The sequence below is a fragment of the Lagopus muta genome, chromosome 21 (genome assembly GCF_023343835.1).
Source record: "Lagopus muta isolate bLagMut1 chromosome 21, bLagMut1 primary, whole genome shotgun sequence".
Classification (NCBI taxonomy): Eukaryota; Metazoa; Chordata; class Aves; order Galliformes; family Phasianidae; genus Lagopus; species Lagopus muta.
The window spans coordinates 1,425,744-1,453,580 of NC_064453.1; the positions used below are offsets into that span (position 1 = coordinate 1,425,744).

Below are 27,837 nucleotides of genomic sequence, written 5' to 3' on the forward strand. Positions count from 1 at the left end.
CTTAACTGTGTACCCTTTATTTCTCTTCTGATACAGCGTTCTGGAATGTGAGCCACAATTTGGATTTGAAGAAGCCAAGTCAAAACTGCAAGGTATAGGGGGGAGATCTGTAGTGTTGGTTAGATCTGGATATTGTGTTCATAAGAGAGTAAAGAAGAGTGTGATGGTATTTAAGATGGCAGTTCTGCTTGTGACAAGGACTCAGTAGCACTCGCCAGTTTATCTGAAATGCAGTCTCAGTTGAATGTTGTTTTTTGTGTTCCAAACAAAGTGGAACCCAAAAACCTCTCTGCTGCCCCAATGCTCAGAATATCCTGAATAGCCTGTGCTGTTTCCTGTAATGGTTCCAGTCCTGTCTTAGCAAGTGTCCCAAGGAACAGCAGCACCAGCCATCTCAGAACAAGCCATTATGAGAGCTTGCTCATATGACTCTATTGCTATCAGAAAAATTCTATTCCAAGGCCACTGTAGTTGAACTTCCAATAATTAAGAGTTCAGGAACTCCTTAACATTCAAAATCTGAGTTCAAATATTCCATATCTTTAAAGAAACACCTCCTGCTTTGCATAATGTACAGATTTACTCTTTGCCTAAAAGTGATGCTAATACAATTTTGTCTGTGACACAGAACGTCCCTGGTTAGAAGATTCCTACAGTCAGTGGCTAGAGCGGCTGAAGGTACGAGTCCAGAATTACCACTGATCACTGAGTAACTGAATACATTACTCATGGAACAACCCTATTAAGCTTGTTTCTAACGTTTCACATAGCCCTGTTCAGACAGCTCAAAACAAATTCTGTTAGTGCAGCACTAATAATTCAGCAATCATACCATACAGAAATAAAACAGACATTTTGTCACTTACCAAGCTTCCTGGCTTACTTTCTTCAGGAACTGCAGCATTTGGAATCCAGCTGCTTTCAAAGCTCTTCCAGCATAACTGTAGTGTCCCTTCTTTATCAGGGCACTTATTTCTGTTTAACTAGACCTGGAATTTTGAAAAATTGAATCCAAATGTAATGTTTGGATTGTCCCTTCATCTGAGTAGCCAGGCTAAAAATGACAAAAATGTGGAGCTTTCTGAAAGTAATAGCAACGTGTTTTGTTGTGGGTTTTTTTTCCCTCTGTGGGATGTCTGCTGCTATTTCATCAGGTTTGGAAATGATGGACAGAATTTGCTACAAATCATTAGATATTACATCTTAAAACAAGTGTCAGTTATTCCTCCACAACACTGCTAAAAAGCAGCATCCTGACAAACTGTTCTTAAAAATTACATGGTATTCACCGCAGAAGTTCTTCTACTGGTACAACCTGGAGTGAACTGCATTTCATAACATCAGATTTAGGACAAACTAAAGGTTAATGGAGAATAGGAAATGTCTTTTTATTTTAGGATGTCACTGCCCCCAGCAGTCCATCCTCCCCTTTCCTGGAGAAGGGAATCCTGTTTACCCTACAGCATGCTAGCTTATAACAGCCACAAAGGTAGGTTTACCCTAAAAACCACACAGGCAGCTATCCATGCTGCTGCTTGTATTCTAGAGAATGGTATTCTCCAGCTGCATGGCATAACAAAACGTGATTCAAAGCCTAACCACCCCTCTGAAGGAAGCTCATGTTCACAGTTGCTGGAGTCAGACGTGTTTAATTGGCTGTTATAGGTTTAATTAATGGAGTTTGAAAAAGTGCTGTTAAGTGGCTATAAACAGTTTTAATTAATTGTGCAAAGACAGCGTTAGAGAAACTGATTTCACTTAAAATAAGGGTAGGTAAAGTTTTGATGAGCTATGCTCATCAAATAGATCTAGATAAATACAGGGCTATAAAATCTTGGGTCTTAAAACTGGTGTTTCTAAATAATACAAACTAGTCTGTGAAATGAACTGTGAACTCAATCCTAAATGCATTGGTTTTCTCTTGCAGGAGGGTCCCCCTCATAAATGTGCCTTAATTTTCGCAGATAACAGTGGAATAGACATAATTTTAGGCGTCTTTCCTTTTGTTAGAGAGCTTCTTTCTAGAGGAACAGAGGTAAGTAGTTTTTCATTGTACAGGCAATACATAATGGAGCTTTTGTAACTGGTGAAAGGTTTGTTAAATACCTTCTGGCAGTGCACTGTATGAGACCAGCTCATAGCACCTAAAGTGGGAGTGATCTAATTTGAGACAGTGAGCTTGTTCCTAAATTCCTGGAAGTCTGAGGTTTAACTAAGTTTACTGCAAAGCAGAGCAGGGGTTAGGTCAGAGCTAAGCTTTCTAATGGAGGATCTGTAATGTCAGAACACCTGGAGTAGTTGGCTAGTTTGAGGAGAAAATAAGGACCAGGCCTTCAGGCTTTCTCTTTTCTTGATTCTGTTCTTATATAAGCCAGAAAAAGGCAGTGTTCAAACAGACAGGCAGCTCTAACACCGTATATGGACTGTGTTCATCAATAAACTATTTTGACATCTCTGCCTTAGGTTATATTGGCTTGTAACTCTGGCCCTGCTCTAAATGACGTCACCTACAGCGAATCCCTGATCGTTGCTGAACGGATAGCAGCAATGGATCCAGTTATTCAGTAAGCATATAAACAGTCTTCATAACGTATCTTAAAAAGCACAGAAGGAAGTAGCAAGCTCCTGGTTACATATGGAGTTCCTTATTTGTGTTCATTACTGTCTGAAATCTGCAACTAGAAGTAAAGTACAAACGATGACTCGCTTCAATTATGGCAAAAAATTTAGAAAGCAGTTCTTAATTATATTTAACAGTATACATATCAGCTTCTTGTCAGTATCATCCCTGATAAGGACTCAAACTACTAAAATAGTGTATTTTATTTGTTTAAAAAAAAAATTTGAGGGAAATATATGCTATTTCCAGCCTGTTTCCTGTAGAGGACAGGTAGCTGACTAGATAACCTGCTGCTCATGGAAGTGTGTTTCTGGGTGATTTCCTAGCAGGAAAAGAAGCCTTTGCAAAGAATACTCAGATATTCTTCCTGGCTCATTACCATATTTACATGACTGTAACTTTTTGTTTGTTCCTATTTTCAATTAAAGATCTGCACTGAAGGAAGAGAAGCTGCTGTTGGTCCAGACGGGTTCAAGTTCTCCTTGTCTAGATCTGAGGTATAATGGCAAGTTTGTCACTTTGTCTGTGTGCTGAAATACCTTAGCCACCCTTCACAAAAATGACTGAGTTGGTCTGCATTACAGACTTGTAATGCTGATGAAGCCTTACTAGTTGCTCTACAGCTTGTTTATCATTTTGCTGTTCAGCAATTACATGCTGTCAGTAATCCACGTGACTGTAAGAAGCACTTCATGTTACCTGTTTTTAACTGCCGTTCTCTCTTGGACACAGAACTTAACCCGTGTTTTCTCAGAAATCCCAATTCTGCACACACTTAATGAAGCTTTTAAAACTATATTTTTATATATCCCATTTATTTTGATTAAGGTGTTACTGGTTATTGGCATCAGTAGTTCCATACCCTGCCACGTTTCCTAGAAGTGACAGGACCCTCAGAACATCTGCTTTTTCAACTGCAGTGCAAGGATGACTGTTTCTAACCATACCTCTCATTTCAGCCGCCTGGATAAAGGTCTGGCTGTGCTGGTCAGAGAACGGAAGACAGACTTGGTTATCATTGAAGGCATGGGTCGTGCCATCCACACCAATTACTACGCGGCTTTGAAGTGTGAGAGCCTCAAGCTTGCTGTTATCAAAAACTCCTGGCTTGCCGATCGCCTTGGAGGGAAAATATTCAGCGTCATTTTCAAGTATGAAGTGCCATGTAAATGATACAGATCTGGTCAGCTGGGTGAACAGGAGCAGCAGAATGGACTTGCACTAGTTTTACTTTAACTGTAAAGAATGTATTTTTATTACAACAGGGAAAAGAGGTCACAGGAAATTCCATATTTATATTGTGCTTTTGTGACTTAAAAAGCAACAATATGATTCACTCTATAGTATACACACCCAAATATATATATGTATATCACTCATTGTTTATTTTGGTAAGTGTTTATTTTAATGATTCAGTATTTGTGATGAAAAGACTTTATTTTTTTGTTCTGTGAGACATTCATATAGAAATATATTTAAATGTCAATGAAACCTTTTTTTATACATCTCTGCCTACTCTGCCAGCACTGACATGGCACATACCAAATAGTTTTTAAAGTGCTAAGTCAACCTGACATTGTATTTTTCCATGTCAGCTTTTAAACTTACCTAAACAGTCTCATGCTCTTTGCAGTTAATTTGGTCGAGGACTGATCCACCTCCTACTCTAACGAACTTTATGTCAGCTGCATTTAAAACAGAACTGTCACAATGTGAGAGCACACAGTAGATAACTGAACAGCACTACCACCAGTTAAAGAACTCTTAACTCCTACTGCTTCCACTGTTATTAACAAGCTGAGGGGGGGGAGAGGCAGGCTGCATCCATACTAAATTACTTAGCAGTAATCAGAAGTTTAAGTCTGCATTGCATTCAGTGAATCTGAACACTTTATTCAGGAACAACCAGCTGTATCCCTGTCACAGACATGTTAATTTCTGTTTCCTTCAGTTATTTAATGCTGGAACAGAGAGGAATTAGTCTCTCTGTTGATGCAGTGCAGTTAAAACCACTTCTAAGGAACTGAATTTGTGCCCTGCTCCATCAGCTGCGCAGTACGTAAATGCAGTTATTTAACCCTGAATTTGCAAAACAGCCTGTGCGTGCATCAGCCATTCCACCTCTGAAATGAAAAACAACTTAATTAGAAAACTATTTAATATGTAACCAAAGTAACCATTCCCCATGAACTTCAAAGATTCTTCTCTGACAGCAAGAAAATAACAAAAAATGCCCGTTACTCATCCTTGCCTACTGAATTTGTACTTTAATTGATTTTGTTTGCCAGTGTTCATGTTCTACTGCTCTTGGATTTAAAGTATGAATCTTATTCCTAAATAGTTCCTAGTCAAGTTAACTAGACAAACTGTCCTCTGTAGCTAAACAAGGAAACATATCTTCTGATGGAAAACAGACCTTTCTTAAATCTAGTTCCTTAACTGTAAGGCTTCCCTTTCTCAGATTTTAGGCCTTTGTGTAGAATACAGTTAAATCCTGCATTATTGGGATGGATGCATCAGTAATGTCCTTTCTGATTCAGAAATGACTTTCACAGTGATCACTATCATTTGCCTAGAAGGAGGCAAAAATACATTCTATTTAAAATTAAAATCTTAAGGAGCAGTTATTCTTGATTAGAAGAGTCAGATAAAAGCTTTAATTTTCAAGATTGCACCTCATTCTATAATTAGTATGCAGAGGCTTCATATTAACCTATCCCCCTGCAGGCATTTCTGCACTTACGTGGTAAACTTCTAAATTAAATATAGATGTGATCACCCATCTTAACCTCCCTTAATTTTAGCAGTTGCACTCTCCCTCTTATCAATTCAAATTCTTCCAAGCTGCTTGGTTTTGTTCTATAACCAGCTCCACCATCAATCCAGAAGTACTGTGTTTGTAATTAGGAAACTAACACTCTACTCTTGCAGAAAAATATCTTCCTACAGTGATGTAGCTCCTATGACATATAGATGGTAGAACCACAATATATGCCCATTCCTTAAGAATTTTTGTTAAGCATTGGCCCTCCCTGAAGTCTCCTGGGTTTGTCTTGTATTTTCTTTAATACGTAGACGAGTGCACATTTCTTCTGTGAAAATGGAGCAACAAGATTTCTGGAAAAGAAGAGGGGGAAAAAAAAAAGGGGGATAAGTTTCTCTGTATTGTAGAATCCAGCTTTTAAATGTTCACTAGACTTTCAGTGCAGTGGATGGGAGAACAAGAACACCAAAATACACATTCAAATTCTAGTGCAGTTTTATTTACGTGTTTTCCTGCTTGTCAAATGACTTGAGAATAGCCATACTTGAGAATAAACTTGTTATTGATGATTTACTGTCCTCTGTACACATGGGAGTATTGGAGTGCAGTCTGTCTGCATTACAGTAAATGCTGCTATTTAAAATTCTAAGGTTTTTAAAAATTTTATATTGCTTAGGCTACGTAACTGTCACATAGCCCAAGGAACAACGTAGCAAGGATTTTAAAGAGTAAATACATAGCATGTATTTTCCCCATTACATTTCTTTCCTCAGACAAACAAGATTTCCATGGTCAGAAAGCCAGCATTCCGCCCAGTGGAGCACTAATGCCCACACTGAACAGAAGGGAGCCCAAGAGGAAGACAGAGATGGTGACAGTCACCCACCTTGACATGTCCAGCAGCATGTCTGCTCTTATTTGACAGCTCCACCATAGCTGCAATCACTCCTAATGCAAGGCCAATGGCAAGAGTAAGAAAGAGCCCACCCAGAGCCTGGGGCTGCAGGGGGCTCCATCTGTCTCTGCTCTGGTGAAGGCAGCTGGACTCCCACCATTTGTTACGCAAATAGTCAAGATCACCCGATTCGCGCAGTTTGAGGACAGCAACTGACAGCTTCTTAGTCCACGGGGATGCTGGCAGCAGAATGAAAGAGAAAAGCACGTAAGAGAGGTCACAGCCACTAACATTTCTAATCAGCCTGCTACTACATGACAAAGCAGGGTTAGCTGGGTGTTGCTTCCAGCTTTCAAACGGTCTTTCTGCAGAGTGCAGCAAAATAATCTGAGTGCTTTCTTGGATAACTAGATAACAACCATTCCTATCCTATCCACTAACAGAATAATGACAGTTTGAAGTCTTTGAAAAATACTATCAGTCATGCTTACAAGAGAACAAATTTGATTAAGAGTTCTTCTGCATTCTTGGTACCACAGAGCAGGAGGAAAAAACAGGAAAAAAAAACCCAAACCTGGTATCATTGGCAGTGGGAATTTTTAAAAGCTGCTGTTCAAAATAAGAGCGAGCACTAGTGATAATTCATTTACTGAATGAAAATATTGGATAACTGGTTAACAATTTGTTCATAGTGGATTATTAGTACATAGAACACTTGATGCATAGAAAAAAGCCTCTGAGTTTCAGGATTTAGCTATTCCAGGCTCTTTGCTCTAACAAACTATTTCAAACCCACAAAATCCAAGTGGAGAAGTGGGACAGAAGTCATACACAGTGACTCACCCTGGGCAGTGGCAATGCCAAATCCTCTGGCTCCAATAACTTCAGGGGCTCTGATCAAATTGCAGTGCCTGGCGGCTGCAAGGTCTTGAGAGATGGATTCACCAATGAAGGCATAATTGGATTCCATCACACGTTGAACTGCTTCCTGGTAGGTTTTGACTAAAACGTGGTCTCGTCTCTTGTCCATATATTCATAGATCATCTGATGGATGGGATTCTTGGAGTTCTGCAATAAAGCAACGTGTGAAACAATTATCCAGAAAAATATTTGCCTATGTGCAGTGACTGAAAATATTTAATGAATAAGAGTGCTTAAAACCATTTACCTTTCAGCCCTCCAATTAAAATTACCATCTTTCTAGCACTTTATGTTCAAGGTACACAAGAATAACCCCTGAAGACTAGTACCACTGTCTTAAGAGAGGATACACTATTAACACAAAATCTTCTGCATGCTTCTCTGTCAGAGAAAAGGTGAAAGAAGAGATAAGAAAACAATATATACCAATCACATTAAAGTACAGGAGAACTGACACAGTCTACAGAGGAGAAGGTGCTGTAAGACCCATGTGCAGACAGCTTGACTGCACTTTAGCACTTCTAAGGCAGGCATGTACGTGCACAATTAAATTTTCTGCACCTTAAAGAAGTAGAAAGTGGAGGAGCCATCCAGTGTCCCAAACTCAAGCTTCCTTTGCTTCACAAGATCTTCAAAAGTCTGGATCGGGAGCTGCTCGCTGCCAGAGCTCAACAGCGCGGTGAAGTTGGCGATGTAAGCAGCCAGCAAAGCTATGGTGAAGAGCCACCAGATGGCAGCGATGACCCGCACAGAGAACGCCTTGGGCCGAGGGGTGACACCTGCGAGCCCAATGGAGCCGACAGAAAGTACGGGTGGTGAGAGAGACTGCCTGAGATAAAGCCAGCACAAAACTTTTTAAACATGCCAACCTGCGAAAGCTGCTTTGCAGCTGTTTTAGGAACACACGGGCCTAAAAAGCCCTCAGTGGCTGGTTTGAATAGCATCAATGCTGCATGCTATGCAGAGCCAAAGTAATACTACTGGCCAAAAAAAAAAAGAAAAAAAAAAAAAGACTCCACTGTACAAAACATAAGGGCACTGGTTAGTCCTGGAGCAAGAGTTACAGCAGAAAACATGCAGTGCTCACATGAAGCCAGCCACCTGCACAAGTCCCTAATCAAGACATCTCTGTTTTAGCACTGCCAAGAGTCCCTATTTATCATCCTTTCCCTCAGCACCCAACCATACAGTACAGCACTCTATATGCACTGGGCATACACAGTACATATGCACATATGTACTGGATATGCAATCAGCTCCTCCCAGCTCACCTTGCAATGTGAGCGCTCCTGCTCCAAACCAGAGGCTGTTTAAAAAGGTGAAGTGATTCTCTTCATTCTTTGGTTCATTCCATTCATAAGGGCTCAGCCTATGAGGAAATAACAGGATGACACCAGACACTAAAGGAAAAAGCAATCCTGCAGCATGATGTGCAGCAGTGCAGACAGCCTGGAAATGCCCTATCTTTCCATCAGAGGTCCTCCTTTACTTGTAGCCCAGTTTATCTAGTAGACAAAAATGCTCCTGGTCAATACCTCAAGTACTTGCAACACTGAAAGCTCAGGACTGGGCATAAAACAGGAAAAGCAGTAATAGAACTTTTGTTCAAAATTGCAAATGCAGAGAGTGTTAGTGCAGCCTCATGAAGAGAGGAGGAGAAAAGTGAATGTCCTGGGAAAGGAGGGAGGGGAAAGAAATTCATCCACAAAATTCAGTGTAGGATTGAGTGCATGAAAACACTCTGGGAGAAAGGACTGTGCCAAGGAATATGGTCAGAGGGAAAAACAACTTTGAAAAAAAAGTGTGAACAAAAAAGCTGAAACACAAACACACAGTCCTTCTGACAACAGTGGAAAATCCACATCAAGAGATACGGTGATTTTCATTGGGAGTTCCTACTCTTAATCTGCCATTAAGCTTTATTAGCTCAGCTTCTGGATTTGTACAGAAAGTTTCTCAAAGCAAAATGTACCCTGGTACTTTCTTAAAAATAAAAATCTCTCCATAGCTGGGAAAGCAGTTGACTCGAGCAAAAACTGTAAAACACATCTGTACCTGGCAACAAGGAAGAGGCAGACACACGTCAGCACATAAGCAAATAGGAGGCCAGTCCAGGTCTCCTTACTGAAAGGAGCCAGGAAGTGGAAGAAAGACATCTCCTGAGAGATGGTGTCCTTTCGAAGCAAGATTCCAATCCCAGTCTGCAGGAATGGCGTAGTGAAGGAGATTACCTCTTCCCTTGCTGATGTGACTGTCAAGGGAGCCACTGCTATGTCTGCTTCCTGTAAGAAGTAGTTAAAATATAACCAACCATCCAACCTGCCTGAAGTCTTGTATCACTAAAACAGAATGCTTCCCAGGCTGAGTGGACAGATACCTACGTGGCCAATAGCCATGTAGGCACAGCTCCTGGGCTCCTTTCCTTGTTAATGCTGCAGTTTCTCAAATATAAAATGAAAGTTACCTGTCTCAGAATCTCTCCAATCATTCCTGTCCAGTTCCCATTGGAAGAGATGGCTCCATACTTCCCATCTCCCACCACCTTCACCTTATAGCTGAAGTGAAGCATTGAAGCAAGTGCTTTCAGCAAATCAATGCAGTATCCCTCCAGTTCTGCACTTCTCACCATGACATAAGGATCTTCCTGCATAAACAGGGAAATACAATTACATGCCACCACAGTCTGCAGTGTGACTGGCTGTGAATTAACTCCAGCTATCTCCCAGCTACAGGGCTTTGTTACTGCCTTACCAAGATCGTTGTGACAGTCAAAGCTGGAAGGTTCTCTTCTGGTCCCCTCAAGTCATTGGCCTACAAATAAAAAATAAAGGAAAAATAATTGGATTTCTCTGCTTACCGAGGGTTTATGTTATAATGTGTGCGTGTTCCATGACAGTAATTAATCAATCAAAAGCATTACACTTTATGGCATGTTGTCAACATACAAATAAAAAAGAAAATCACGTTAAATGCTGTCACAATTCTTCAGGTACAAAGTGCATATAGTCTTCCAAAGAGAGATCAATTTGTGCTGCTGACAAAACAGCTAGCAGCCAATTAAGGCCTCATTAGAGAGCAATTCCTGGAGACAAAACAGCAGGAAACCGGAGATGAAGCAAAAACATGAATTCACTTTCACATGAAACACCAAATTCAAGAACGCATCTACCTTACAGTCTGAAGATGCTTTCTGGTCACCAATACTTCAGAACAGTTCATGTTTTTGCTACTAAAGTTGTCTTCACAGATTAAACACATTGCAGGCTGTGAATTCATCTATTTCTGGATTTAATATCCAAGAGCTTTTGTACATATGACTTTATTGGTAAGCCTGCATCAATGAACTTCAACATACCTTAATCATAGCATCATCATTCCTCATTGCTCCTGAAAAAGTAACAACAAAATCAACTCCTTGCAGGGTTTATGCTTACAGTTCCTTAAAAGTGAACTTTCATAAATTCATTTCACTTACATAAACAGAATGACCATCCTTGGACTCAGAAGTTCACGGTACAGCTGACTTGTAGTAACTTTGTAAGATTGTTTCCTTATTCACAGCACAGTATTAATGCCAAGCAAACAGAGGCAGAAACATACACAGACAGATTCAGGCTGCAGAAGTTTCTAATTCTACCTCTATTATTATTATCACTCACACATTGAAAAACAGATTTTGCAGAATCGCCCTTCCTGATGAGTTGAAAAGCCAGCAGTCCTGCTGCTTCACACGACTCAGATTTCCACTCCACCCCCCCTCCCAGCTCCTGCCAAAGCCCCTCTGCACCCCTAAGGAAAAGCCCTGTAAACAACCTGAAGTTCATCAGCATTGAATTCCAAGACAAAAAGGTTTCTTGATAGGTTCCTATTGTTAAAAGCAGACAAAGGAGACCATCTTGCAACCGTTGGAGCAGAAATCCTCCTCTTCCTCATTCAATTGCTTTCTCCCCGAGAATTACAGCTGCTCTGACTTTCCATTCCTGTGAAAATTCACTGCAGAACACCTGAGTGTCACCAGATCTGCTACTGATCTGCTGTTCCGTATTACCTCTCCTCCTTCTGTCTGTTTCCTCTTCAGTAAAAATCCACTTGTAAAAGTATTATTAATGAGATTAATTAAGCTTTTGGCTCTACTCTTTGCTCCGATGTACAGCTCTTAACAAAATCTGTTGAATTATTTGATCCACAGCTTCCTTTATCATAACACCCAGAATACCTCAACTCCCCAAATCTGCAAGAGATATAAACTGTAATAATTGAGATGCAGAATGAAAAGCACAACTGTGTGGATGTATAGCATATTAACTACCCAGGATGGTTTGTTTTTTTTCCCTAGAGTGTGCAACATTATTGCTCCCTGGAATCAAAGAATTCACAGTGCAAAAGCCAAAACTAAATAATAATTAAAAAAAAAAAAAAAAAAAAAAAAGATAAAACAAAGAAATTAGAGTGCTTTTACCCTTCCAAGCAAAACTGTGAGTTTCTCATTAAATATAACAACGTATTCATTCATTATGTATTATTCATTCTTTGGATTTGCATTTTCTTGTGCTGAACTCCACATTATTGTTAAAACAAAACCTGCTTTTTCCCTGTCCTCCACAGTTCTCCATGGGAGCTGGAAATCTTCACAAAGGAGTTCTCTTGTCTCTCTTCAGAAACTCATTAGAGCCAGTGAAAGCTGTTTGAGGCTCCTTTTTTGAAGACCTGCTAGGGCTTTTTGGAAGAAAACAGTCTGTACCGAGGGCTTCAGCTCCCCCACAGTGGCTCTGGATGCAGCTGTTCAAAGCCCCATTGTAGGAACTGCTGAAAGGACCATAAGAAATCGAGTTGCAGCCCTAACTCTAAGTTCATCAGAGTGACACTTCTCAGGGGCCAAGCCCTCGGTGTGAGAATTTACAACAGCACACACACAGTCTCATCCCTCCACTCCTGCCCTCAAAGGTTTGCTGCTGCAGGAAACCACCGTGGTTGCAAAAATCAGCAACCACAGCAAAAACAAAAAGCATTTAGCACAGATAAACCAGGACTGGCCTCCTCACCCCCACTTTTCTACTCTGTCCCCCCTCTGCCTAGGTTAGTAACCCTGCCTTGGTACCCTCTGTCCACATTTCCCTTTATGCAGCTTGTGACCACGCGGGATAGCTGAACCAAGATGGATGACGGTTCTGGAGTACACTGGGACACTCAGGATAAGAGTATCAGAGAAACTGACCACTGTCACTAAAGCTAAAGACTGATGTATACGGAACCTGAAGCAACCTGCTGCTACCACCAGCTCTGGTCAGGTAGGGGACAGGCAGGTGAGAGGGACAGGAGAACCAGAAGAGGAGCCAATTTTTGTTTCCTAGTAATGCTGCAAGGCCAAGCTACTCCTTATGTCTCCCACTGAGACATAGAACACCAAAAAGCCACAGTAAGATTAAAACAGCAGCATTTGTTTCAGCTGCAAAAGCAAGTGCCCCAGCTCCTAGCTCTGGGGATGCAGCGCGATCCAACCAGCTGACTGCTGTGCACAAGTCACTGGCAGGCTCCTTCTGCTGGCCCTAAGGTAGGTCCTGGCAATGTCTTCATAACCAAATCTCAAGCAAGTTTTAAAGACAGTGTCCTAATCTAGCACTACTATTAACAAGAATTAAAGAAATGTGAAGAAAAAAAAACAGATTTGAATGCAGCTAGCATTGCTGGCCAAATATTCTCACCTGTCTGGCTTGATTCTCTCAGGAGCAGCACAGCTGTAACCACACTGAACATAAAGTGAAGTCCTTTGTCCATTGCAGCAGAAATAGCTACTGTTTAGAGAAAACTTCCTGTTGAAGTTAAAGGAAAATCATTAATACTGGTTTTATGATTCCTCAGTGCTGAGTTAAATCAGTACATCTTAGATTTTCTGCATCTCAATTCTGAAGAGTTCCAATTCAAACAAGGTCACATCTGAGACCAAATAGAACAAACATTAAAGAACAGGTCCCAGGGAACACTTTAGTGTAGAAAAATGATATGATGAACACATGAAGTGGATGTATCCACTGCCTGTTGCACTGTATCTTTCCCAGCCAGCTCCCTACAGAGGAGAGGCAATGTCTCCTCAGGTGCAGGGTCAGGGTGCAGGCATCGATAAACAGGAGATTTTTCAGGAGGTCCTTATTTCAGAGACATAAAAGCAGAACGTTAAATTTCCCTTTTTTGGGTTGCAGAGGAAAAAAGAAGCAGGCATGATGCACTTGAGCCAGCAAGGAACAGCTGTTCTGTTTTGTTTTCTGGTAAATTTAACCAGTAAATTATTGCTACTTTTTCATTATGATTGAGTACGTAACTATGAAATGATCTTTACAAAGATTAAAAAAAGAAAAGAAAAGAAAAGAAAAGAAAAGAAAAGAAAAGAAAAGAAAAGAAAAGAAAAGAAAAGAAAAGAAAAGAAAAGAAAAGAAAAGAAAAGAAAAGAAAAGAAAAGAAAAGAAGCGCTATTCTGAGCTGGTAATAAAAATGAAAGAGTTGTTATCACACTGGCTGTCTAAAAAAAAAAAAAAAAAGCATACATTTTGTGCAAAATGAGCATTTTTGCAAAGGCAACTGTACTTCCTTAACTCTGTGTTGGTACCAAGATAATTTAAGGATAAATGGAATCACCTACAGGGAGAATAATGGGAGGACAGATGACTTCAGTGCCTTCCAACCTGTAAGGATCTGCTCAGCTGCTGCTTAAATGAACCACTGCAACACCCCTTCACCACCTACCTAACAAAGTACCACAACATTTTCTCAAGTTTTACAGCAAAACAAAGTAAGGATTTATGATGTTACTTCGCTAGAATTGGCTCTAGAAATTTCTGAGTCTTTCAAAATATGAAGAAAAAAGGACATTACCCCTCAGCCACTCTTCTGCACACAGTGCTGAAGGAAGGCATTAGAATTAAACCGAGCAGTAGAAAAGATGAACAGCCATCAGCAAAAAAGGTGACAGCCTGTTGCACACGACCTTCAATCTTTGCCAGCTGCAAGCACAGCAGTGATTGAAGGCAGCATCTCACTTACAGCAATTCCTTCAGCCTCTCCTAGCTTGGTCTGTCTGACTGGGTCCCAGCAGCAGCACGTCGATGGGCAGGCAAATGAAGTGCTGGAGCAGAACGCTGGCTGCATCCACGCCGTTATAAGGAGAGCGGGAGGAGCCAGGCGCGGGGCTGCTGCGGAAGGACGTGCCAGCAGGCAGCGCAGGCTGCGGAGCACCTTGCATTGGGACAGAGGAAGGGAGCACCCAGCAAAAGAAGTTTGGAAGCAGGTCATTCCGGCGGCTCGATACTACACTGAGACTCGGAAAGCACAAACACCTCTGCCTGGCCTGCAGTGCGGTCCTGTAAAAGCCTTCCTTCTGCAGAACCTTGCCCTGTTCAGCTGTGCCCACCTCCCCTGTCTCCTCCTGCTGCTAGCTGAAGGCTTTCTCCGTGCTGTGATTCTCAGATCAGTTGGGAGATTCAGGTACAACATCAGAACCCTCACAAACCAGTTACATAAAGCAGTATTTCCTCACATCCCAGAATGCTGAAGAAAGGTCTGAGCTTCAAGGTAAACCACAAACTCTGGGTTGTACAGAACTGTGTACACAGACATGAAATTCCTGACCCCTTCATCCTTCCACTTAAAATCTCCACTTCAGAAGTGAGCTACATACAACCCTGCCAAACGGCTGACTCTATTGGGCCAGGTCATTTATAAATGCAGCATCAAGGCTCTGAAATTACAAAGGATTGCTTTCACAGGAATTCAGCAGAGTAAATCATTACAGCACATCCTGCAGGGGAGTTGGAACATGTCCACACTTGAGTAAGAAAAGAATTATTTCACACTTACTTGACTTCAAGCTCTGTCCATGATGGAAACGTCTCGGGCAGCTTGCACCTTCCTCCCTAAGCCCTTTCTATACATGCCACTGAGTTCATCAATCATTAAATGTCAGCTGGTCTTCAACAGTCAGAATTTGCTTACATTTCAATTTTTGAAATGCTTATAATAACGTACTTGGTGATGCCAAAGTGGAAGGGTGGGACTCACAGTGCACTGCAGTGCAGGGGAGCTCCAAGATTACTTTTACTGCACTTCAGGCCAAATGGTGCACATCATTCTTACAATATGGATTATGGCAAGGTGCTACACTATCAATGATAAGCACATTCTTTCTATAGGACAAAACCAAAAAGATACCAGCAGATCAGCTTGGATTTCTCTCAGATGCTCTGAACTGCTTACAGCTCCACTTCAGGTACTAGCTTTGGTAATTAGCACATGATTAATTTTTCACTTTATGTGATAGCCACACTCTGGAGACTCCGGCAAAGCCTTGCACTTAGAGTGAGGTTAACAAAAATCAGACAATTTAAGGTTCTCAGCTGCTTCTCATGAATACTCTTCTAGGCTTTAGCAAGATGCACATTATGGTATGTGATTTTTCACAGCTGGCAGCTAATGATGGTTAAGCCACTAATAAGCTCAGCTACAAGCAGCTGTAAACATCTCAGCACTGTCAAAATGAGTTTTTACAGATACAATCAAATGTTCATCATCAGTGATCTTCAACACCAAGCTGGAGGAATACAGACCATAAACACCAAGGACAACCATGCACTGTCTGGACTCCTAAACTGACACTTTAATGAACTGAAAAACATTTGGGACAAGTCCATGACCTCACAGGGAGAACTCAGGATGATGGAAGATGGCTGCTGTTACTCTACATGCCAGCAGGAACAGATACAAAATGGGCCTTCCCTAGACAGAGCTACGATCATTACTGTTGCCTACAAAGCAAGATTATGAGGACCAAATACATCGGCATTAAAAAGCCATTAAAAAGAGCTGTGTGCTTGTTATGCACACTTCACTGAATTCTTACCTGCAGCTTTGGATGAGATAGAGCCAAGCAAATGTTTTCACACATTAGTTGAAGCTCCCTATATATGCTGCCTTTCTCTCTGAATTCTCTTTCGCCAGCTTGATTTTGAGATCTCCACTACTGCTCCGGTTCACGTAGGAAAAAAAAACAAACAGAATCTAAGTTTTGCTTAATGCTCTCGAGTTTGTTGTTGTTGTGAGGGGGGGTAGGGAGCAAGACAAGAAAAGCCCTCTTCCAAACCTAAAAGATACTTAAAAACCTAACTGTGATACCAGAGTCAGCACCAATCTTTTCCCTCTGTTAATCAAACACTAAAAATTGGAAATAGAATACATTGATTGGTTAGATTATTACTTGTAATTATTCTTCAGAGCAAAATTACTCTGAAGCAGAAAGGATGAAGAACAAAAGTAAATTCCTGCTGCTCAGCAGTGTAGGTACCACAAAATAAATTCCATTCATATGAATACACAACACATCATTAATAGTCCTGTGCAGTGCAACAGAACAAGTTGGCAAGGCGGTTACCACTGATCTGCAAACAGGAGGACAAAATTCACATGTACCCTAGTAAGTTAAAGCCAATTGCTGCTTTTTAAAAGTGTGAAAAAGAGAGATATTTTGAAGTGTTGCAAGGTGCATTAACTTAACAAGTATTGCTTAATCAATAAAAGATAAAAAAGCATTGTGGATTTGTCTTTGAAAAGAAAGAGGCCTTTCACACATTAACCTTCTGAAGCTGTCAATTTGCATCTACTTTCTTGCTTTAAAGATAAAAAAAGCAGCAACTCCCTGCAGCTCTTTGGCCCATAACTGAAGTATTACAGGCTTTCTTGTCTAAAGAATGTTAATGAAATTCACTTTGTTTTATGATACAGAGCAGGACTGATCTTGGCAGATCATACATTCTGCTGATGATTTACCTTTTTTTTTTTCCTTTTTCCTTCAGAGACTGCAAAGATATTGTAGATTTACTTCAGTGCACATTCCAAACCTTTGTTGCACAAACCTCAAGGGCCTCTCATCCAAATTACCAAGACAAGTAATGAAGATCAGAGCTAGGATGGAAAACTGCAGGAGCGTGTTCAGACACAGCATCATTTTAAAATACTTCATCAGAGAATTTTACTCCTCCCAGCCCCCACTTCCTTGTTATGCTGAAATCATCACCCATAGTTAGCTGTACCTTTTGATATCTCAGGGTTGAAATGTTTGTGACCAAATGCCAAGAACTCCCTTCTAGCCTCACATCCATAAGTGAACTGAGGAGCCTTCCAGGTAAGGGAATGAACAAAGCGATGCACATTTTCACTGTGCACTTTGCTGGGACAGGAAGAGATTTTTTGCATAAGTATTTTCAGTCAGATTTTAAACAACCTCAGTGATGAAATAGGTCTATCTACCTTACATGAGAAAATTAGTTTCTCTTTGTGTTGTTCTCTATGACATTCACTTCCTTGGCTGTCTCACTGCTGGCTGCCAACACAAGTTCAAAATCATCCACATGCTGTGTATCACACGTCAGAATGCCAGTGTCTACCAATACTTGCACATGTTTTGGTGCACCAGAGAAAATGTGAGCAGGATCTGAACTGGATATCATTCTGAAAAAAGAGTAAAATGAAATGTTATAACAGCATTAAAAAAGTGTTATGTTACAGCTGAACAGTCAACAGCTGGAAGATTAAATATGTTTATTTTAGTAGAACAAGGTGGTCTTACAAACAAATTTTTAGATTTTGCAATATACACAGAAGAATCATTACAAACAAAAGCAAAATATTTTCTCAATAATAGGGGCCCTATGCAGCTTGAAAATAAAATTAAACCTCTGTTTCTCTTTAAAATGCATCTCAGTAAACAATCTTCTCCATCACTGATAAAATACATCTATAATAAATGACTTTGGAGGGGGGAGATGGGATGGAGGAAAAAAAAACATTTAAAAAAATGGGGAGGAGAAATGGTTATTCTGTTTAGCTTGCTATATAACTCTAAATATGTTCATCTAAAAAAATTAAATATATATATTTTAAAACATATCATTGAAAATTTTGCATGGCAGTGCAATACAGAAGTAGTAAAATTCATCCAAAAAAGTGCTATGTACAGCAGCATTGTTAAAATACCATAAGGAAGGGATGGTTCTGTTTTCAAGAAAAGATCAGTGTGCTTTTTAGTCATTTCTGAATCAGTGTCAGAAGATGTTTCCTGCCTTTTTTGACTAATTCTCCCTTCTCATCTCATTCCCACAGATGATGTTTTGAGACAAGAAACAGTCACAGTTCAGTCTAAGTGTGTGCATGTGTACACATACAAGCAGACACACACCTGCATACACACAGAGGCATACATATATACTTTTATATATATATATAAAAACAAGTTTGGTTTAAAAAAAAAAAAAGCATTCCTTTGGAACATGGCAACAGATTTTCTTTCTTCAAAGAGTGCGACAATACGGATTTTCATTGAAATAAGACTTTATCTACTATATTATTAATTAAGGAAAGAATTCCACTGCAATTTTGACCGTTTCCCAGATGCCTCCAGCTCTTCATGAGAACACCAAAACAAGCTACGTGATTTCAAATCCAGCCTCCTTTCACAGATACATAATTCATAAGAGTAACATTAGCTGTTGCTAGCATCACTGATGTTTAACTGCTAGACAAAGCAATTAATGAAAGTAATAAGGAGCAAAAGTTTTGCACAGAACAAGTTGCAAGTGCAAAGAAGTGGTCACACCACAAAGGAGGCCAGATTTGAGGCTGGAAAAAACGTAATAAAAAAAGGAGGTCAGGTCATTAAGACTGTAAAAATATGTCTCTGATTTCACTTGGTTGATCGAATTCCACAGACGGGTGACAAGTTGAACACTCATGTATTCTTTTGGAGTCAGGATCTTAAGTGCCTTTGCCATCTAGGGAAGGCCAGGAAGCACTAAGCCATACAAGGATATTTTGTGCCTCTCAGGTCACTATGTTTTGTCTTGAATGTAAACATCACCTTACTCAGTGCCCTCTAGAATTACAGTTTCAGCATAAAGAAGACTTCTGTGTCAGTATTATAATCAGTTTGGTTCTTAGGCTGGGATGTAAACACAGCAGGAGAAGCTATATCCATACAGACTGCTTTTGCAACACTGCAGGCTCCCTCTGGATTTCCTCTCTCTTCAATGGGACTCCCACTGAGCTGGCCCAGGCTTTGCAGTCGCTGTCTCTCCTGAGCTTGCTTGGCCCTGTTGGCAATGTACCGCACCCTGCTCTGACTGCGAGATGATGACCTGCGAAGGAGTCCTAAGCTCTCCGCTTCCTCTTCAGATTCGGTTGGATCAAGACTGATGGGGGAAGTGATATCATTTTCCTGCTGAAAGGCTGTTAGCTTCTTCAGCTGCTCAGTCAATTCATCCTGGGGTCTGACAGAGGTTCTCAGGCCTGCAGAGCGGCGCTGCTCACGCATTGATCGAGTGACAAAACTCCTGCTGATGCTACGATATTTGCTTTCAAAAGTGCACACAATGTCATCAGAGGTAAGGTCTCCAAGACTCTTGGATTTCACCTGGTTATTCCCAACCTTATCCTGTGCTTTGGATTTGTTAGAAGATTGCCTGAGACTTTCTATGTACAGCCTGCTCCAGGTATGCCTCCTAGGAATGGATGAGAATGCATCCTGAGGACTCCTTGCAAGAGGACGGGGGCATAATTCATCCGCTGGCAGCTGGTCAGACCTCAGGTTAGGATTGGATTTACTCTTGCTCACTATTGGCATTTCATTACCTGACGTTGTAGCAGACCGTGGGCGAATACCCCTTCTCATGGTAAGGGGCTCAAAGTTCTCATGCCGGATGCCAAGATCTGGAAGGCTTTTGCGAGCTAGATTAGGTAGAGAGAGATCTATCACAGTGTCATTGGAGGACATGCTGGAAGAGGAAGACATGCTGTCACGATGATTGCTGCAATCTAGCTTGCTCCAGATCCGGTCATTAACAGTAGCATCAAAGTATACTTCTGCTGCTGGAGATAGGCTACTTGGATTTTTTATTAAAGCTGAGGAGTCTGACTTTTTCAGCCCTTCACTCTTTGACTTCCTTATTAACATGTAAGAGCTCGTCTGAGAAACAGGTAGAGCCTGTGAAGCCTCGGCTTTCTGGAAAATATCTGGAGACAAAGTTGGATGTGAGCCATTAATCACATTGTTTTGCTGCAGGACAGCTGCTGCACCAGGCTTTTGGCTTTTCAATACAGCAGTGGTTTTCAAGTCTTTCAATACCTGCCCTGTTTGGTCTTTCTGCTTCTGGCAGTTTTCAACAGGCTGGCCAGCACTCTGAGCTTCTGCCACCACCAGCCAGGCTTTCTGAGGATGCGCTGCCAAATTAACTTGATCTTCAGCTTCACTGCATGCCTGTGTCCAACCATTTTCTTCTTTGAGAAGTCCTGCCATGCTTGTCCTCTCATTGTCTTGGACTAATGCATTGATGTCAGCTGCTTTTGTGGCTGTCTGCATCTGGTCTTCTGCAGCCAAATTTGGTCTTTGTTCTCTAGTGAGCAGAGGTTCTGGAGGCCGGTTCGATGGGTTGCTCCCTTTTGTTTGAGATTCACTGGAATGATCAGACACAGATCCTTCTTCAGAATCACTGTAAGGAGTAATGGATAGAGGAAAGAAGAGGCTGGCATGATGGCTTTCATTTGCAATAACAGGCTCTTCAGTGATGGTTTCTAGGCTGCATAAAGAAGTGACTGACCTCTGCATCGAGAAATGGCAGACATCTACTTGGAAACATGAAAGAAGAAAAAGAAACAAACAAGAAAAACAGAGATATTGGGTTAATTAGCTATTATGAACTCCAGTTTAAACTGCAGATTTATCCTTTATATGGCATCCTTTTGCTTTTAAGGTAGGAACTGCATATATTAATAATGGTGTTTTTTTTAAATAACTGATGATTTCAAATGCCTAGCAAAGGCAGCAACATTTTTGGTTCTTTCTGTTTGAGCTGCCCAAAAAAGCAGTTGCTTCTGAAAAAACCCAGTCCACACATGCTAGGAACATAGCATTTTTCTGATTGTCTTAATCAAAGAACAACTGTATCCATCCGTTTCTTTGTGTCTTTGGATCCTCTATTAGAATCTAACTTCTTCCTCCACCATTCAGCACCAGCTGCATTGCTCTTTTCCTTCTTTCCAGCACTCAAACATGACAGTACGTCAGACCATAATCAGATCACGTATAATCATCAGAACACCTTCAGTAACCAATAGATGTGATCTTAATAATCAGTTAGTCAAAGAAGAGAAACATCACAGGACTTCTGGAGCAGTTTGCAAAGTAAAACAATGTGAATACATTCTATGTAATGTAGTCAATGTGCTTTTAAAAGACAAAACAAAAAAAGCTTTAAAAAGTAACTTTGTTTTCCTAAGAGTTTGCCATTTCTTCTTCATAAGACAATACAGAGATGCATGCTTCATGAATACCAGGCTCACAATACAATCCTAAAGAATCACTACATCCACTGCACTACCTGAAAAAAAAAACCAGCACTCCATCTGCAATGTTCCTATTCTGTACCCTAAGAACTGGAGCATTCATGCCAAAAACACTACTTCCCATGTCTCCAAAGCACAAGGCAAACATGCTTCAAAACAAAAAACAAACAGAAGTACAGGCAACAAGGTGCTTGAATCAGTGACACTCACTTGACAGTTACCTTTAACTTGCTTGTCCTTTCAGTTCTTAACTAGAGAGGGAGAGTGTGCATGTAGAATAATAGGACAGAACAGAGGAAAAATCCAGTTAATGTAGGGAAGGCAGGTGCAGGTAACAGGATAAATTAGTGCTGAGGGAGGGAAGGGAGACAGACAAATCTTCAAACATTTTTGTAGGATTCTAAGAATTTCTGACCAACCAGAGCATTTAATAGAATCCATAAATGGACAGATATTAAATCCACTGTTTTGCTTTAGAATAATATAAGACAATTTTTGCTACTGTTCAAGAAAAGAAACAGAAATGTAATATGAATTTGTTGACACTAGTCATAAAGAAAGCATCTGGATTGTTGAAGGCTTATGTGCACGTAAGCCCATCCACCACTCACAGAACAGCCAAATTTTCAAAATCTGGAGGAGTCCAGAGCTGGCCACACCAGTGAGCTCTTCCTCTCCCCATGCAGGCCAGGTCACCCGAACAGATTACAGCACACTCACAAAGCAAAATACCAGAAACTGTAATGCAGTTGCCATAAAGGAGACAAACTAGAGACTATACCTTCCTGTCTCACTGTTGCTGCACATCCCATCACCAGAATGTTAATTATGAAATACAGCCATATTAGGCTGATGTTATTGGTTTCCTTGGTGCCTTGGCCCAAGGCACTAAAATAGCAGGAGGATGGGGAAAGCGTGCTGTTTGCACAGTGTTTGTCACTGGACCATTGGCATTCAGTCCGAGTGACTATTTCACCATTTTAAAGGTTTGCTGGTTCCATGCTTGAGAAGTCAGATGGATTTAATCAAATTTCAAGCGTATCACAATATTTATTTAGTGACTTAAGGGGCTAGCAGGGGAGCTGGCACTGATAATGGGAAATGGTTCCTTATGTCACACTACTCAGAGCTTATGAAAAGCCCAATGCCAATAATTTAGGCATAGGAAGGGTTCTGCTGCCCTGGATTAACTTCAAGTCACAGGAATTGGCAAAGTTCTTTCTCTCTTTCCCACTACCCTGGTATCCTCCTAAAAGCTCAAAGCAGATAAAAAGAGTCAAAAACAGAGAGAGAATGAGAAACCATAGATGTCCAATTAAATCATATTGGTCAAAGAAATAAAATATTTTAAATATCTATCTGAGGCTTTCAGAGCTCATTGTAAGAGAACAGCCAGAATCTGTTACTAAAAGAAGGACTCCATCACAAACATACAGTTTGTGAGTAAAGATACGGTGACACCATCCCAGTGACCACATGCATACGCCTGGCTTGAAACAACAATATAATAAAATGCTGTAGCTTAAGTAATCTTCCTTTAAATGGATGAATTTTACATTGCAGTAGAGAAATGTTAACAGTCGGCACTGCTTGGCTCACGTCAAGTAACATCAGATCACATACCTCATCTGCTTTGTATTATGTAACTGGGCCCTCAGGTCACAGTCAAATTATATATGTAACATTAAGCACGTCTAGAAATGCTTGCTTACTGGGGACTTGTATCTATAGGACCAGAGTGATCTCTTGAATTACCCAGACTAGAGAATTCCCTGAACTGATGTCAGCAATTTACACAATAAATTGCAAGTTCTCTGAAGGAGGAATTTTGTTTGATTGTTTAAAAAAAAAAAAAAAAAAAAAAAAAAAAAAGCACATTAGATATCAGTTCTGTTGTGGTTTTTGCTCAGTAAAACACAAATGTTGATGACGGAAATAACGTTCGTTAAAACGGATTCTCTATATTCAATATTCAATCTCTACTTAATGCTCTGGTTTGGATCTTAAAATTTGCTTAGTATCATACCACATTCAGTGAACAAAAAAAAAAAAAAAAGAAAAAAAAAGAAAAAAGGGGAAACAAAAAGCCCTGAACAAGCAATTCAAACATTCATGGACTACTGACAGCTTTTACTACTGCAGATGGACAACTAGGCGTGGGAAGGACTAGTCTAAACCAGGCACGTCTATGAAAAAAAATAAAATAAAAATATTTATGCTTTTTTTTTCTGTAATTGCTAAAAATAAAAAAAAAAAAGAGCTCTTGATAGCAAAACAGCACACAGGAGCTTCAAGGTAAAGATGCTATGCAGAAGCTGAGACAATGATGTGATCTAAGGTGGAGAAGGGTGAAGAAAATCTGGTCTTACCAGTAAAGAATATAGGGGATTTACTTCGAATTTCCTCCAATTTTTGAACGAATAAGGCATTCATTTCCCTCTGTAGGGTGCCCACTTGCCTTCGAGAAGTTTCAGAACAGCGCTTGGGAAATTCTGGGCTTCCAAGGCTTTCTAGACTGCTGGAGTTGGAGGATATAGAGCCATTGCTGGCTGCAACCAAGTTGATAGTGCTTCCATACTTGCCACCTGATTGGCACTGCCACCGCTGCCGGGAATGAGCCTTTATTCCATGACATTTAGATTCAACATTTTTCTTCCCTGAGGTCATGAAAGACTGGGTGCTCCTTGTTAGATCATCAGCATTTCCAGGGCTACTGCAAGACTGCAAATCTGACTGTGGTCTGGACTGAGCTTTAACACCCCAGTTTTCAAGCTCTAACCTCTCTTCTCCACTTATACTGTTATACTGATCATGGTGAAGCAAATCTTTAGCAATAGGCCTGGTAGGTTGGTCACTCCACTTGCTTTCTAGATCTGGGCTTTCTTTGGAACCAATCATGCATTTCATGCAGTTGGTGGCCACTCCAATCCTACCAGAGCTGTTGATGGCGCAGCGTGCAAAAACACTTTGCTTCTCACTCTGGTGCTCCCGGAGCCGGACCCTGTTAGACCTCTGTATGGGTTCACTGAAAGCAGCACCCCCTTGAGCACAACTCTGAGTTTTGGCTTTGTGAGAACTCTGGGCCTTACCTTTCAACCCTTTGCCTTGTACCTCCCCACTGGCACCATCCCTGGGAGCTGGTGACAGAGAAGCACTTTCTGACTCTTGCGCAAAGCAAGGCTGTGAGGCAGCTTCTGCTTCGTGGTCTTCACTGGCCCCTTCAGAGCTGTTGTCTTTTGTGTCAAAAACAATTTCAGGAAAGCCCTTCTTCTTCTTCTGGCTTTTGGTGGGTGCACTTGCTGTCCGTCTCAAGATGTGGCTGCTAAAGGAATGTTTGCGATGGAGCTGACCAGCAGCATGACTGTCCAGGGAGGCCTGCTTTGGATTTCTGAGAAATAGGCCTTTTAGGCCCAGAGCTTGTTTGACCTGGAAAATTAAGAAAAAAAAAGTCCTTAACAGAAAATGGAAAGCTCTTCCTTTGGGCCCAGGAACTCAAGTTCAACGATCAAGTGACAAAATGATTCTATGATTCTATACTCGTGCACTGCACACACATGCACTTACACACAGAATATTCTGGTGTATTTCTGACATCAGCATATAAACTAAATCAAAAATGGGACAGGAAATAAAAACGTGAAAAATCAGCAGCAACTGTTTTGCACAATTTCACTTTTTGTGTGTGTGTTTACATAACATTTTCCAGCCAGGCTTATCTCTGTATTTGTCATAAATTTCTTATTAATTTATAGCTCCTTACACATTCAAATTTGAAGCGTGTGTGTAAATAATCCCAAGGAATTAGTACAACAGAGGAATTAGGACATCCTAGTTCTTGCACTGTGAACTCATGTTCTAACAAACTGCTCTATCAGAAAATACTAAACAACACTCAGGCTTCTATATCACACTGTAATTAAAATAAAGCTACAAACACCACTAGTTGATGTTATCCTCAAGTGCCATTACCAGCTTTGGGGCTTTGCTGAAGTTAAGACCTGCTGGCAAACAGAGTACTTCAAAAAAATATCTGAGCATGTTTTTCAATTAAAAAAAAAATCCACCTGCAAATTCATGCAGCTAAATATGTTAGGATAAGGCCAATCAGAATTGTTGAAGAATTAAATTAAATTTGAAACACAGCGCTGAATTCTTCAGCTTATGTAGAACATCATATTTGTGCAAAACTGCACATTAGATGCTGACTAGTCTAATCTTTCCTGTCTCCTAGACTGGGAATGGTAACTACCACTCATATTTCAGACAAGAAATTTGCAGCATGCACCAGAGGTTCCAGCAGGAATAAAGCAGAATGTTCTGAGAAAACGAGAGGAAGAAACTAAAAGAAACAAAACAAAAAAAAATAATCAAACAAACGTCACACAAAACAAGCTGTAGAAATGGTGGCAATTTCAAAAGATATTTTAAAATCATCTTAACTTCTCATGCAATATCAGATGATTACAGAATTTAAATGATAGTGACATCTGCAGCTAAGTATTATTTTTCTCTTATTATGTTATAGATCATGACAAATTTGATGCCAAAATCTTTACATCTTTGCATCTTTTGTAGCTGTCAGGAAATACACAGTGGACATAAGAACATCATATATTGTTTTTCAGTATAAACAATACTGATTCCTCACTTAAGCAATATCACAAGAAGGAACTGAACTACATGTTTGACATGTGATCTTCAAAATGTTTCTCTTTCTACCTGTGCGATTACATTATGATCATTTCCTACCATACAATACATCCAAAGACACTCATGTATGTTTTCATCACTGAAGAAACACATCATAAACAGATGAAGTTAGTCACGTTGAAAATAGAGTACTTCATATACTTCAGTACTTAAGTATGAAATACAGAAGCACTGTCAAAGATTTCCCCACCATCATACAGTGATTCACATTACAGTGAAACTAAAAGAATTTCAGCATTCCTGTAAACATTCCAGGTGTACTTGCCAACTTTTAAAGCTGATGTATGATAAAGAGTAGATTGGTCTTGATCCATGCATAGAGCCTCTTACAAGTAAAGCAGAGAAAGAAGCATGACCCTTCTAATCCGCTTCTCCTTTGTTGCTTTTATTTTCCAGTTAGATTAGGCTCTCTTTATAGCAGTAGTTCACTTCCTTAAGCATAAAGAATGAATAAAAATATAGTACAGAAGCCTATAACTGAAAAGCATTGTAAGAAACCCATGGTAAATTTGATTGGCATTAATGCAGTTTACTTATCACATGCCAAAATCCACTGTGAGAAAGAGATAGCTAAAAAGCAACCTAGAATGGACTTCACAAATATACAGAGAGTAAGATAAAGAAGGCAGGGATTGTCTCTTTCCTATTTGTGGACAGAAGCAGTGCCAATAATACCCAGCAAAGAAAATGTAATTGAAATATTAATAAGCATCCTGTGAGAGCCAGGCTATTTAACAGTCTGCTTGGATCAAAGTAGACTCAGCTTCCTCTAGGAAGCTTCAAAATGAGATTCTGCATTTGTTAAGCAGTGAGGAGAAAAATGTTCCGCTCCAATTGGTGAAAGTTGGCAAGTACACAAATTTATTGCTATAAAAGTCATACAATATAAATATTTGCAAAGTTAGGAAAAAAATGACACACACATATACATATAATTAAAAACAAAAAAAGAAAAGCAGTAATGGAATGGGTGACAAGCAATGCAGGGCCCCAGGTATCATTCCTGATCATTTGGTGCATCTTTGTAAAGTTAGACACTATTGCTTGAATCAATTGCTGATTCAAGAATGCAGAGATAAATTTGGTTAACATAAAAAAATAATTCTAAAAAAAAGGTGAAAAAGAGAGCCATTTTGATGCAGATCCAGAATATGTGCTTTTAGCCTTTATCCCAGCTTTTATAGGGCCACTTCAGTTTTCAAAATACTTAGAAAGAGGCTTCACAATTTAGAAAAGTATTCACTGCTAAAGGTTCTTTTCCACATGAAAGAATTACAGCTTGTAAGAGAAGAGATGGTAAGCAAAACCTCAAAGAATAGACAGAGATTATAGAAGGACTTTTATCCTGGATCTGCTTCATAAATGAAGGCCTCTCCAGCTGAGCAATGACCCAACAAAACTGACCAAGTCAAATGTCACAATCCATGGTATGAGTTGAAGGGCTTCAAAATGCTAGTAAGGAAACATTGATGCTAACGAAGTTAGAGGCATGCAGGTGTGTGCTGGTGGTCACTACACCTCCCTGAGTTAGGAGGGGGTACCTTCAAGGC

General features: G+C 40.3%; 3 protein-coding genes across 5 annotated transcripts in view; 1 reads left to right on the forward strand and 2 right to left on the reverse strand.

The window, feature by feature from the left end:
• Positions 1-5,969, forward strand: part of PANK4 (pantothenate kinase 4 (inactive)) — a 21,107-nt gene extending 15,138 nt beyond the window's left edge. Inside the window, exons 14-19 of the mRNA XM_048967770.1 lie at positions 37-92; positions 629-678; positions 1,928-2,035; positions 2,464-2,564; positions 3,049-3,117; positions 3,580-5,969. Coding sequence (XP_048823727.1) covers positions 37-92; positions 629-678; positions 1,928-2,035; positions 2,464-2,564; positions 3,049-3,117; positions 3,580-3,793 — 598 coding nt within the window. The 3' untranslated portion in view covers positions 3,794-5,969. The remainder of the gene's footprint in view (positions 1-36; positions 93-628; positions 679-1,927; positions 2,036-2,463; positions 2,565-3,048; positions 3,118-3,579) is intronic.
• LOC125703386 (probable glutamate receptor) lies at positions 3,983-14,361 on the reverse strand. Of its 2 annotated transcripts, XM_048967779.1 has the most exons (11): positions 14,237-14,361; positions 12,904-13,011; positions 10,557-10,588; positions 9,953-10,012; positions 9,666-9,845; positions 9,257-9,483; positions 8,473-8,570; positions 7,763-7,980; positions 7,123-7,348; positions 6,271-6,518; positions 3,983-5,737 (listed from the first exon to the last, which is right to left on the reverse strand). In XM_048967779.1, exons 2-11 carry the CDS (start codon positions 12,974-12,976, stop codon positions 5,636-5,638), a joined length of 1,464 nt encoding a protein of 487 aa, XP_048823736.1. In that variant the 5' UTR covers positions 12,977-13,011; positions 14,237-14,361; the 3' UTR covers positions 3,983-5,635. The 2 variants fall into 2 exon arrangements, with proteins under 2 accessions (XP_048823736.1, XP_048823737.1); XM_048967780.1 differs by lacking the exons at positions 12,904-13,011; positions 14,237-14,361 and adding an exon at positions 10,677-11,607.
• A 3,340-nt stretch (positions 14,362-17,701) lies between these two features.
• PLCH2 (phospholipase C eta 2) overlaps positions 17,702-27,837 on the reverse strand; it is a 77,425-nt gene continuing 67,289 nt past the window's right edge. Inside the window, exons 22-24 of one of the 2 annotated variants that reach the window (XM_048967766.1) lie at positions 23,947-25,003; positions 20,833-20,857; positions 17,702-20,724 (exon numbers count right to left, since the gene is read on the reverse strand). In XM_048967766.1, the coding sequence (XP_048823723.1) occupies positions 19,119-20,724; positions 20,833-20,857; positions 23,947-25,003 (2,688 nt within the window). In that variant the 3' untranslated portion in view covers positions 17,702-19,118. Of the gene's footprint in view, positions 20,858-23,946; positions 25,004-27,837 lie in introns of both variants that reach the window. The other variant, XM_048967767.1, reaches the window with a different exon arrangement.